This window comes from Mesoplodon mirus (assembly GCF_964341445.2).
Source record: "Mesoplodon mirus genome assembly, chromosome: 3".
Lineage (NCBI taxonomy): Eukaryota > Metazoa > Chordata > Mammalia > Artiodactyla > Ziphiidae > Mesoplodon > Mesoplodon mirus.
Window position 1 is genome coordinate 77,649,226 of NC_138978.1, and position 13,765 is coordinate 77,662,990.

At 42.8% G+C, this 13,765-nt stretch overlaps 1 protein-coding gene across 2 annotated transcripts in view; it reads right to left on the reverse strand.

Annotated features, from left to right (window-relative positions):
- Positions 1-519: 519 nt before the first annotated feature.
- The window catches only part of LOC309800250 (uricase), a gene marked incomplete at its 5' end in the record, with an annotated part of 130,573 nt that continues 117,327 nt past the window's right edge, over positions 520-13,765 (reverse strand). For both annotated transcript variants that reach the window (XM_082614284.1, XM_082614283.1), the window contains 4 exons: positions 520-1,680; positions 4,199-4,282; positions 6,259-6,382; positions 7,960-8,146. In XM_082614284.1, the coding sequence (XP_082470410.1) occupies positions 1,606-1,680; positions 4,199-4,282; positions 6,259-6,382; positions 7,960-8,146 (470 nt within the window). In that variant the 3' untranslated portion in view covers positions 520-1,605. The remainder of the gene's footprint in view (positions 1,681-4,198; positions 4,283-6,258; positions 6,383-7,959; positions 8,147-13,765) is intronic.

Sequence of the window (13,765 nt, forward strand, 5' to 3'; positions counted from 1 at the left end):
GATGTAGAAGCACATTTTGTACATGAGTAGTCAATATAGCACAAAACATTCCTTATCACATTACTTCATCCTTCTTATCTCATGTTCTTTGCAAGTAGGCAGCAGCAGCTTGAGAATGGCCTGTGGCACCTTCTACGGTTTGCTGCTCTCAGACCTCCCATCTCTCATCTCACCCATAAAGCCCAGTGATGACTTTCCATGTAGGTCTAACAACAAATGAAAAGAAGGCAGGATTTTTCATTTAACAAACACAGAAATTTCTGTGTGTCAGGCATAAAAACTACCATTGCTCTTTACAAACATTAATTCATTTAATCCTCAAAAAAACCTCTGAGGTAGGTTCTATTTTCATATCCATTTTACAGATGAGGAATCTTGTCATAGAGCTAGTAAGAGTTGGGGCCAGGATTTAAATGAGTTTGTGCAATCAAACACGGCACCATACCGCCTTAAGTAGCAGTATCATAAAGGTGAATGCAGAATTATCAAATAATACTAAGTACTCTTAGGTAAGTATTTATTAAAAATGGAGACAAAAAGTTTAAATAAATAGATTTTTAGATGGAGGAAGGTTATCTAGAATGTTCATGTACACAAGTTTTTGTCATGGATTGCTAAAATTATAGTTTATGAAGCTTTATGGTATATATACAACAGTAGTGTTAGTTAACTGATACAAAGATAACCACCACTCAAATATGCATACATCTTTAAATCATCAGTTAAATTTATTTCCCTGATTATAAAAGTAATAAATGTTCATATCTGGAAGATTCAAAAAATCACATGACAAAAAAAAATCGCTCATAATCCCACCATCCAGAAATCATCATTGCTGATATTTTCATAAATATAGTCTCTAGTCTTTCTATATGTATATTCAACCACCTGAGTATTGACTTACCACTTATTAAATGTGGCTCTTTGTGCCAAAGTGATGCATTATTCAAAGAAAAGCCATTTACACTTTTTTCAGTGCCTCAGTGTATACTAAATATTCTTTAAGGGTTGTAAAAGTCATAAAACCAATACATTAAGATTAAAGAGTACTTTTAGAGTGGAAATATACTCCCAATGATACATATGCTAGAGCATTCTTAAGAACTCAAGTATTTAGTCTAATTGAAGTCACAATGGTGATATTTTTCAAAATATGATATTGTCATTAATATCATTGCATTACCAAGGAGCAAGTTTTAGCATCAGTAGGATGAAAACAATGCTAGCTTCTTAAACTTGTGCACAAAATTAACTGGTATCACACCTCCATTGATTCATGATTATCTTCTTAATGAATGGATTCTAAAGCTTCTCTAAGATAGGAAGGAACAAGACCACTGAAATGAAATATTGATTTATGATTATTCTAATACTGCTCAGCATTTGTAAAGTAAACTGTGTCCACAAAGCATGTTATAATTACTAATTCTGAAACACTTCGCTGAGCTAGGTGTAGAAGAATTCTTTCATATAGGCGCAAAATGAACACTATAACTCAACATACTAGGTTGAAATTTTGCATGGCTACACACTATGATTTCCAGCATCACAAGTGGCTTAAGGAATGCCTCAACTGAGAATGGACTCCCACTGGTGGCCACAATGTTACAGCTTTGAAGTCAGCTTCCTCTTGACTGTACCAGTAATTCTGCCATATGGATTGTCTAATGGTAGCAAGACCTGTAGAAAAACCACATGGTAAATTCAGAGGCATTAAAACAGACCTACCCTTTTTTCTACAAATTAATATGAAATCAACAACAAAAAACAACTTGCTAAACAGGAAAATGTATAGGCCCTACAGTAGTTACTTCAAGCAAGGTAATACCTTACTTTTCTGGCAGTAGTTGAGACCTGAGGCGATTTTCCAGAAAATTAAAGAGTTTTTTGAAAAATTTTAATCATCAGGATATAAATGTTTCTCAAATTCATTACATTTCCCTGCTTTTCAAACAGAGTGTGGTGAACATAATTTGGCCTTTGCTTGATGACTCGCTCTGAACGCCAATCATTGTCAATGCTAAATACTGCTGTGCCCTCAGGAACATTTGAGGTCCTCAGGGCTCTTAGCCCAATGCTAAATGGCTCCAGACAGCTGTGCATTTACAGTTCTTCTGTCTTCCCACCCTGTCATTTGTCATTTCTCTGCTGTTTTCAGTGTGTCCTGACTCACTGAGGGCTTCTCATATGTTGCCCTCACTATGTACACACCTGCTGAGTGAGGGCCCAAGAGTGGCTCCAGCCAGCCCCAGAGAGCAGACACAGACATGGGGACAGCTTGTTCGGTCACTCGGGTGCCTTTATGCGGAGCCCTGGCCCAAAGGGACTCGGGCCTTCCTGCCTCCAGGTCTCCAGAGGAAGCTTCGTGTCTTACTTCTTGAGCAAAAGACACTGTGGCCTCAGTCTGCTGGCACACCTTCGAGCTAGGATCACCGCAGGCCCGAGGCATCAGGGGGCCCTGGGAGACCCTCCTCTCTCCATCTGGGTTCCTGAGCTAAGCACTGCTCTATTCATGATGCCTGACCCTTTCTCTGTTTGGGGCCCATTGGTTTCACCTTTGTTGAACATGCCCAGGTCCCTTTCCTGCCCTTTAAAAAGTAATCAGTCGGGACTTCCCTGGTGGTGCAGTGGTTAAGAATCCACCTGCCAAAGCAGGGGACACGGGTTCGAGCCCTGGTCTGGGAAGATCCCACATGCTACGGAGCGACAAAGCCCGTGCACCACAACTACTGAGCCTGCTCTCTAGAGCCCACGCACCACAACTACTGAGCCTGCTCTCTAGAGCCTGCGCACCACAACTACTGAAGCCCACGTGCTCTAGGGCCCTGTGCTGCAACTACTGAAGCCGAAATGCCTAGAGCCCGTGCTCAGCAACAAGAGAAGCCACTGCAATGAGAAGCACGCTCACCGCAACTAGAGAAAGCCAGCGTGCAGCAATGAAGACCCAATGCGGGGAAAAAAAAAAAAGTTCTGGAAATGTATAGTGGTAAAAAAAAAAAAGTAATCAGTCAAAAAAGTCTTTACATTCTAATTAACAGCATTCTGGGAATCTACATCCTCTCCTTCCTCTGAAGTAAATAGTGCTGCCTCTCCTTCCTTTCAGCTGAGTGGACAGCGAGTGGGACCAAGATTGCACTCCTCTTTAACTCAGGGCCCTATACCAACTACACCTGGCAACCGAGCATGACCTTAGTTACCCAGCACTGCTCCCCAGCCTCCAGCTCCAGCTGTAGTGGTACAAAGCCTGATGGAGCCCTCAACATAATTTGCAGAACAGAAACAAGGTACCTGGCCAGAGTGGCTGTGACTAATAAGGCTCCTGGATCAGCAGGCCCAGAATGTAGGACCTTTTGGACTCCCTTCATTGGCCTTTATCCACCAAAGTATATGAGCAGCAGGGCCATGGTAATAGGTAGTCCCTTCCTATCTCACTCCCCCTACACACTAAAAGCAGCCAATAGAATGGTGTTTTTTAGCATTCTAGAAGCCCATGGGAAGATGGATCAAATAGAGAAAACCTGCCATTCTGAGAGTGGTCCAAGTGGGGAAGGGACAGTTCTGATCTCCCAGGACTGACCACAGCAGGCTACCTGTTGGGACTTCAGGCTGGCTAGTCAGACACACTGACTTGGCTTAACCTTTTGCATGGCTGAAAACAAGTCAGGGTAAGTGCTTTTTTCAAGGCAAGGTTTCCTTTCAAAAAATGAACTTCCTCATCTTGCCTGCTGTAATTGCAACTAGAAACACAAATATCTTCATTTTTTGTGTGTATATTGTATTCCACTTAAATTGACTACTTAAAAGTTAGAGATGATAGAAGAAAATGAAAATAGAATCTTTCTTTTCCTCCTCATCGCTTCATGATAGAAGAATAATGGAGCTGTGTCCTTCTGTGGCAATTTTCGGAGAAGTAGATCTCAAAGCTATTTCCTTGGGCACACGCTGTTCTTTACTTGTCTTTTACTGTCTACAACTTCCAACCTTCCTTTATAAGTATTCATCCACTTCTAGCATGCTCCAGCCTCAAATAGTGAAAGACCAGAGTCTAAGAGGGCTCTAAGCAGTGGCAACTATAAATATTCCAAAAGCAACAGCTGTTAGGAGTTATGACAGGGGATAGTATCATCCCAAGTTTATAAAGAGGGGTAAAGAGTGGGTGGGGGGAAATGTGCTTTAAATATGTTGGAAGTTCTCTTACCTCTTCCCTGTTGATCAGTCCCATCTGGGACATGTCTATGGTAAAGTAGTGAATGTTTGGCAGGCTGATTTCCATAGCTTCTATCTGAAATCCACAACAATATGCATTACATGGGGAAACTGTGAATCTGTCTCTCTTACTCCTTCCCCCAACCCCCAACTACCCACTAGCTCATTACTCAGATTCTACCTGTCTCTGAGATGTTCCTCTGATGTTCCTCTACTGCTTGACACTGTTCTCTCCTGCTAGTACTATTATTAAATGATGGACCCACTCTTCTCTCTGTGTACGAAATCCGTTTCTCAGAAAAGTAAAATCTCCTTGGGTCAGAAACCTGGGACATCTGCAGCATCCAACTGGCCTCCTGGTGCTGGCTCATCAACCTCTTAAATTCCCCCTCCATCCATTCCCTCCTCTCCAGGCTTGTCTCTAACATTTGCAGGCCCTGGAGTAAGACTACAATTGGACAACCCCATACCAGATGTTTAAAGATTTAAAAGTTATGAATCAAGCTAAAGTACTTTCAAGTGAAATATATTCTGTCCCTCTAACTTGACAAATATTCCTTCTTCACAATCTGGAAGGTCAGGATCGAATTTAAAATTCTCTGATTCCTTGCAGCATCAGGCCAGGACCTGGCATCATGGGAAGAGCCAGCCGTCAGCCCTGGCCATCCCATCTTATCTCTTGGACTCATGTGGGTGGTTACCCCAGCTTGCATGTCAAGTCCCATTCATACCTCTAGCAAACATTTGCCCCTTTTCTCACTCTCGGGCTTAAGGGTACACTGATGGCATGACCTGCACTCTAGGGGCTAGATCTGGGGAACAGGCTTGCACAGGTTCTAGGAGAAGTCTCGGGGTTATTTGGGCAGGATATTCTGGGATGTAAACATCCAGAGAATGGTCTAGAAGGGGAAGCACAGGCTCCTGAAGTGTTTGTTGCCTTGGTCCCATGGACTCCTCACCCAGCAGAGAGAGGCATAGCTAGAGGAGGGCTTGGAGGGTGTGTGTGGGCCGTGGCAGGAGTCCCTTGTGCCCAGGTCTAAGGATGGCACTGTTCCTCTCCATCCCATCATGGCCTTAGTTCACATCCTCATTGCCAGTTTTCTGCCACAGCCTCCCAACAGTTCTCCTTGTCTATGGCCCATGATCCCTTCAATCTATCACATGTCTTTCAGAGTGGTCTTTCTAGAGTGCAAATCTGGTAGCGCCACACCTTGCTTAGATCCCTCAGTGGCTCCTAAGAGTTTTCAGGGTAAAATACAGACTCTACAGAGAAGCCCACAAAGGGCTTCCCAATCTGCTTCCCAACTCATCTCTAGGCACATGGAAAGACTTTCACTCCTGGAGCTTCACTTGTGGCAGAGCCTCAGCAGTAAATGACTGTTCCATGCTGCTTCCTGTCTCCACCCCTACCCGCTCTCTCACCCTTGAGTATGAACTCAGATAACCCCTACCTGTTCCTTAAGACTCAGCTCAAATACCTCTTCCTCCAGAAAGCCTAGCTTGCACTATCCCTTACACTGGAGTTAGGTGACTTCCTCTGAATTTCCATAATATTCTATTATCTATTGAACTGTTAGTTTACTTATTTTCTCTTTTCACTTAATGATGAACTCCTTGAGGGTAGGGACGATGTCTAATTTATCTCTGATTTCCTCATGTGCTGACAGAGACATAATAACCATTCAATAATATCGAATGGATGGATGGATGAAATCTCTCTGCATTTATCCTTCATTCTCTGGCTCTCCTGAAACATAGACCCTTGGGATAATTACCCCTCTTTCAGGGCATTTGAGTGTCCTAAATTGTAGCAGGTTGAAGAGACTCAGAATTTTCAACAAAACTAAAGAACAACAGCAGTGGCCTGTGTTTTCAGGTCAGACAGATTTTTACATTTTTTTATTCTCTTCTCACTTGCTATAACAAGCTTTTGAGCAACAACAGATGTCATTTTTCATGTGTCTTCCACTTTCTTATTTTAACTCTCTTTCTCAGAGCTGACAGGAGACACAAGTTCTCTCAGTCCTCGGAATGGCAAGTGACAAAACCTACCTCAGGAACCTGGCTCAGGGAGAGCACCTGGATGTCATAGAGGGTCTTCTGGATAGAGGGCGAGTACTCGCCTTTGTCATAGGGTCCAGCAAATTTCTTCAGGAAAATGTCCCTAAGAGTGTCCCTAAAACACAGAAAAGAGAACTGAGGGCTCTCACAGGGTGGTCTTTGGGGAACGTATTATGAAGCTAAGAAGTGTTACCCTCTCTGCCTGTCTCCCCAAAAACAATTTTATTGCTGGTTTTAGAGAGGATTAATATCCTGTAATGCCAAAAAGAAAAAAAAAAAAAAAAAAACCCTAACTTCCCATTTCCCTACACACACACACACATGCACACAAGTCAATAAACCTATTGAGCATAACTAGGTTATCTTCATAATCTGGCACCAGGGCCCAGTGGGGCTTCCAGGGTAAGTTTCCCTCCATGCTTGAAGAATTTTTGAAGAGGACTTCCTAGTATTCTAATCTGCTTGGCTTGGCCTGTTGCTTGAATTGCTGCATTTTCAGGGGTATTACCGTGTCAGGCTGTGTGCTAAGTATTTTATGTAATTACTTCATTAAATTCTCTCAATATACCTGAGGCAGGTACTATTATTATCTCCAATTTAGAGATGAGGAATCTGAGCTAAAAGTTAAATGATCTACTCAGTCCCCCTCCTTAGTGGGAGGCCCAGCTTGTATCCCGACTGGCTCAATTTCGTGCCCTTTTCAACATAAATACATCAGACTTCTGCCCATGGGGAACACTTGAAAAAAGGAGAAAAAATATTGAGGTGAGGTTCTCTTCAAGCATTTCCAACCTATCACATAATAAAAGGAGTGGAGTAACACTCTGCCAGTGGGAGGAAGCTACCAGGGGGCAGATTCCAGCTTATCACAGGGTAGAAGTTTCTAACAATTAGAGCTTCAGCAAAGGAATGAGATACCTGCTCAAAAAGCAAACTGGGATTCAGAGGCCTAATCACTGATTGTTGAGGATGTTAAAATAAGAGTCATACCTTACAATGCTAAAGAATTTATCATTTATAAATGCTTCTGTAACTTCATCTCATTTTGAGTTTAGCCTAGTGTGGTCACTTGTCCCAGTTTGCCTGGGACCAAGGGGTTTCCTAGGACATAGGACTTTCAGTGTTAAAATCAGGAAAGTCCTTGACAAACTGGGACACGTTGGTCAGCCTGGTTTAGCCCTCTCTGCATCTGCCATGAAGTAACAAGGCCATTATCCTCATTTGATCCCGTGTTTCTTAAAGTGTGGCCTTTGGTCCAGCAGCATGAGCATCACCTGGGAGTTTGTTAGAAATGCACGTTCTCAGGCCCCATTCTGGGCCACAGAATTAGAACCTTTGGGGTTGGGCTCAGTGACCTGTAGTTTAATAAGCCCTCCAGGTGATTCTGATACACAATCATGTTTGAGTACTACTGATTTAGTCAATTAAAAAACAGAGGCTCAGGGAAATCAGGTGGTCCGCTCAAGGTCATTATATCTAATAGCATCTTAGCTAATAGTGCAGATTTACTAACTCAAAGTAAGACCAGTATTCTTCCTGTTATCCATCAGAAGGGATGTCTTCCAATGGGGAGGCAGAATTGAATGGCTTCCAAGTTTCCCTTTCAGATGGAAGACTCCATGAACTCTGGGCCCCTGGAAAAGAGGGCGGACACTACCTCCACCAGCGCCAGGCCCTAGTACTTGTTCATACCAGGTGGCCTCAAAGTCCACGTCTCTGCCCTGGTGGTAGCGCCACTTGCAGTACGCTTGGGTAGCAAAGCACCGGTCCTTCACCTCAGGGAGGGTGGTGAACTGGTCCCTGATGAATCCTTCAAATCCGGACTGGGTTGTTTTCAAGATTCTGAGGTCTTTTATTCCAGAATTAATGACTGGAGGTCCTGTTTTATGTCAAAAGGTAAGAGGGGATGAGGTCATAAAGAAAACAGTGCCTTCTTACTGCCTAGCCCTGAGGATCCTGGTCATTAAAACATGGCACACTACATTTGTACAAAGAGCTACATCACTGCCTGTGTTTTCTCTCTCCCTGTCTCCTCTGAAGTCCATATGATGAAGACGGTGTGCCTTGCCCTCTCTCTGAATTCCACAACTCCCTGCCTTCTCATGCCCTAGGAGGACTGAAGGTCAGAGGTTAAACGTCCATGCTGTGTTGAAGCCCACAGGAACAAATACCTTTTTCTCAGCTATGTGCAGAGGTATCTTCTAGGCCAATTACCTTCCACATTTTGAGCTCCATCTCATTCAGCAGGCAGTCATGCTGGAATGAGTTAATAAACTCCTCAAAAGCAGCTCCTCTGCCTGCTATTGTGACGTCCTTTACTGGAGGTAGTCCTCATGTGGATTGTCTACACTGCTGATGGCTCCAATCACCACCAGACCCCTCAGTTTCCTTGCGTTTATGAACTCAGCAACACCAGAAAATTTCATGAATAGGTAGCATCATGGGCCTGGATGAGCCTAAATAGAGACTGGGAAGATGAGGTCAGTGACCCATGAGGTATAGATTGCCTATGTGGATACTCATAAAGGTCTTTGTTTTTTGGCTGAACTGAGAAGGCGCAAAGTTGGCTTGTGGGGACCTGGGCAGGGTGGGCAGAGTTGAAAACAATGGAGGAGATGACATCTCTCCAGCTGTCCCTACATTACCTCATGAGGTACAACAGGGAGGTGAAGGGGAGAGAGGCATAATCTGAAAAAGCTGTTTACTTATGCCTGGCAGTTCTAGGTCAGGGCCCAGATGATAGGTAGGGTACCGAGTTAGTGAGGGGAAGATTCTCTCTTTGCTTTTCTATGTGGAACACACTGTAGTTCCAGCAGTTTGGTGAAGCCTAAAGAACACATGGCACCAGGTGACATGCTGGGAAGCCCCAGGGTACAATGTCTGTGGAAAGCAGCCTTCTTCCCAAGGAGGAGTGGCAACTGGCACAGCAAATGCTGGGCAGAGCCAGTGAGGCAGCAGTTGTACTCAGTGGATGCAAACTTCTCCCTGAGCATGTGTGAGACAGCCCTCCAGGCTGGGAGAAGGTAGGAAAGTTTGGCTGGAGAGGTACAGCAGTTTTGTAATGAGAGAGCAACAAGGTCAAGGTCATGGGAATTAACTTCACCATGGCCTTATTTGTATGTGCAGGCTGGTGAGGCCAGGACACTCAGGGGGCACTTGGGTGCAAACTCCCAAAAGCATAGTCAAGGCAGAATGACTTAGATCACCTCTTTTCAGTCTTGAAATTAGTCCAGACTAATATCTATGCTTTTTGACCTGTTGAATCTTAAGCCAAGTGCTGGAGGTATCAGGCATCACTGTGTTGTGCATGGTCTTAGTTGAAGAATAAGAATGTAACCCATAATCCTCAATTAAAATCCAGGGCAGGGCTTCCCTGGTGGCGCAGCGGTTGAGTCCACCTGCCAACGCAGGGGACACGGGTTCGTGCCCCGGTCCGGGAAGATCCCACATGCCACGCAGCAGCTAGGCCCGTGAGCCATGGCCACTGAGCCTGTGCGTCCGGAACCTGTGCTCCACAAAGGGAGAGGCCACAGCAGTGAGAGGCCCGCATACCACACACACACACACACACACACACACACACACACAAATCCAGGGCAGCTCTTAATAATCCAATGGTTTACATTATCCTGTGTGATTTCTATTGCTGTGGTTAACTCAGGAGCTGTGGACTTTCAGAAGTAGGTAAATAATGACTATATTTTGATATTTTCCCAATCACATGTGTGTGCCTACCAGAGAGAGCAGTGGCCATAGTTAGTGGTAGATTTGCTGATTAAATATGTGCTGATTAAATAAGCTGTTCTGGTCACAGTGTTCTAGGATAATGTGGTAAGAGAGAAAATGGTATTTTCTCAATTGGAAAATACTGAAGTTCTCATTGGAAGCTGTATCTGAATCAGGATCAAGAGAAAGATACCAGCAATGATTTCATGCCTTCGGTTGGCTGGGTTTATCAGATTCTAAGTGTTATCAAGACACGATTCTGCAAAATCAGCATTTCTAACAGTGTACAGCTGACCCAAGTGAGTCATAAGTCTCAGACCCAAGAGAATTACAGAAGCAATCAATAAGTATCCGTTAAATGAATGAATGAGTGCAGTAAAATTGACTCACCTTAACAACTTAGCCTTACAACTTAGTGTCTTTTTCTTCTAGACAGTTCTCCTCCATCAATCTTTACCATTTCCCTTCCTGATCTACCCCCTCCCCTCAACACTCACACACAGACAGTGTGACAGTGTGAGAAGGGGAGGACATCAACACTGAATGAGAAGGTCCTGACTGCCAGCATGCGTTCTAGTCATATGGCTAGACACTGGCAGAGGTGGAGTTTGAACTCAGCATCCCATTATGAGATTTCATGCTTTTCTTCCCCCTCTTTGGATCACTCCCCATCCTCAAAATGTTTCCTCCTTCCTTTAACTCTCTCTTCCCATTTCTGTAATAAAAGGGGACTTTCCAAGAGACAAGAAAGTTGACACCGCCATTCCGCAATGTGCATTCAGGGCTCAGACAGAGCCCCCAGTTGAAAAATATCATCCCCGTTGGTTTGAAATGACGATTGAAGCAACACTTTTAGAAATGACCCCATGTGTCTTGAAAACATTTTATCATTTTAAAAATTCCTATTGAAATACCAAGACCCCTTAGAGGAGTGACTCCTTAAGCCTTTATAAACTAATATCATAATTTACTTCCAACAGTAATCCCTTCTAGAAAAAAAAAATCCTATAGAAATGAAACTTGAATTTGCAATCAGAAGTGGGGTTAGGGCAAGTAGTGGGAATCCTCGAAGGGGGATAAAGAGAAGTCAAGGGAAACGAAAGGCAAACTTTATCTATTTCTGCTTTTCCTATACAGCTGGCCTTGATCACCAGCATCTATGTGAGCCAACCAGACTTTGAATCCTCAGTAGTCTCAATCATAAAAGGATTTCCAGATGCAGGGTTACATATGTTTGAGTCCACAGTCTTGGGACTCAGGTTCCTTGAATTCAGCCTCAGTACTCTCCATGCCTCTCCTCCCCTATTTATGGGCAGTATTTCCTTGATAGAATTACTTAACCTCTCTTTACCTTAATTTTCTCATCTGCAGGAGAAGATAATCATAACTATTTCCTAGAGATGAGAGATGTCTAAGATAATACACATAAAGGACTTAGTAACTTAGTAAAATGGCTGTCCAGGAGGAAATGCTCTATAAAATTATTTTGATGATTTTGTCCTAATTGACCTTTTCTTCTTGAAGTCAACCCCCTGTAAATACTTCCCATGTTTCACAAAGGCTCATTGGGTCTGAAAACTCCTTCTGACATGCCATCCCTATCCACCTCCAGCCCTGTGATGAGATTTATTGATCTTTGGGGAGTGTCAGTCTGCTAGCAACTTTGAAATGATCTACTTTCTTGCTAGAATCTGAAAATGGAGAAAGCAGTTGCATTTTCTAATGTGTTTTGACCTCAGTTTCACATGGAATAAAACATCTCATGTTCTCAAAGACAGTTCACTACTGCCACAGTTTAGGCAGAACGCAAAACATCTACTCTGGTGTGCTCATCATTCTATGAACAACGACAAAAACCTATTCTCTTTGAATTTGAAAAATACATTTTCTTGGCACGCATCAGACACCCTGGATGAAATCTGGGAGCTTATTTTATCTTCTCTGTTGGCGGTGCCCCAGCTTTCTGAACACTGGTAAGAACCTGAGCCTTTCAAATTCATGGGCCCATCAACTAAAAATATGATGCTTCACACATTCTTAAAAAGATTCCAGTTTAGACTAACAAGAAGTAATTCAACCCAAAAGACTGTCCTTTTCTAGGTTACTTCCTATGAAACCACTTAATCAGCTCTTTTTTTGCCTTTCTGCCATGGTTATGGAGTAACGCAAAAGGAAGATTTTCACATTTTACTTTGCTAGAACATAATCTTTTCTAACTTTCAGTATCCTCCTACACACTTAACAGATTGTGGTTTATCTCTCAGAGAAGCATACATCCTACCCTTTCAGGTCTCTAAGGGAAAGAAACTGCAAATTAATAGAAACTAAGCCTGATTCCTTACCTACGCATCAGGTGTCACAAAGCACAAAGCTTTACTGAGCCAAGAAAAAAAATTCCTGTCATGAAGGGGATAATTGCTTCCACATTTAACACCTCCAAAAAGGACACAAATAGCTAAAAGGAGGATATTTTAAAACTATATTAAATCATTCTAGTAGAAATTTGTAAAGTGCTAGAAAAAGTGAAGATCAATTAAATATCATTTGCCTTTGAGAGTCCATTTAGCTCATGGAGGTAGGACGAAAGCTCCCTGTGTGCAATTCTGGATGGGGAGAGATGACGTCACCCAATGGAAAGAAGTTAACTGGGTTTTTGTACAATGAGGTGATGATCAAGATGATTTTTAAACGATCTTGTGCTTGCCAAGAACTTTTCTTTTGGAATAACTGAAGACTGTCTTAGTCTTGATATCAAAATGACACAAGCAGCCTTTTTGGCAGTGGCCATCTCTGTCCTGAGTCTCCCACTTTCCCCACCTCATTTCTTCCATCTGCCCTGCTTGACACCTCTTAAATCTCTTCTCCTCCAGGACTTTAGTTTTATCAACCTTCTTCCTAAAATCTTCCTCCTACCCCTACTCGTCTCCATGTCAATAGATTTTTTTTTTTCACCACTACAAGACAGTATCTCTTATTCAAAATCTCTTCTCTATCTTCCATTCCTCTATTTGGTTATGCTTTAGTTGAATTTTTATAATTAGTGTCAGATTGGGAGAAATTTGATGCTTAAAGAATTATGAATTATAATTCAAATTGTGTGTGTGTGTTGGGGGGAGGTGTTGGGGAGATTCTCTGCTCAGTTCAACTAGTTTAAATTAGTGACTCAACCATCCCAGTGACTTTAAGGCTTGGCTAAGCTTGTAGTTCACAGAGACTCACAGAGAAACACTTTGGAAGATCGAGGTTCTATATAACACCTACATCAACAGCCTGTACCACACATGCAGAGCCTAGCTCTCCTCTCGGAGCGGGGAAGTCACAAAAATAACACCAGCCCTCATCTCTTCAGTGAAAAAATTTTTCTCTCTCTGCCAGATTCTCCCATGGAACTAGCAGACTTTGAAACAGCTAAAAGAACACTTAATGATGTAGCTTTAAAATATACCCTAGGAAAAAAATAGTGTAATGGGAGTTTTATAGCAATTCTCAGGGCCTAAAGTGGGTGCTTCAGATTCAGCAGGCTTTCTATAAATGTTTGTTCAATTAATAAGAATGAATCCAGTCCACCAGGAGAAACCCAGTTACATATCCTGATAGGAAAATTTACAGGCTGAATGGGTGATTAAGTACATGTGTTTGAGGAGGCAGAATTCTCACTATCCTAGCCAGCCCCCCACAAAAAGCCCTACTTAGAGGTTTGTAACAACAGCCTTCAGCATGTGAATTGGGGTGTGTGTGTTTGTGTAAGATGATTATTTTCTTTAGTTAAGCC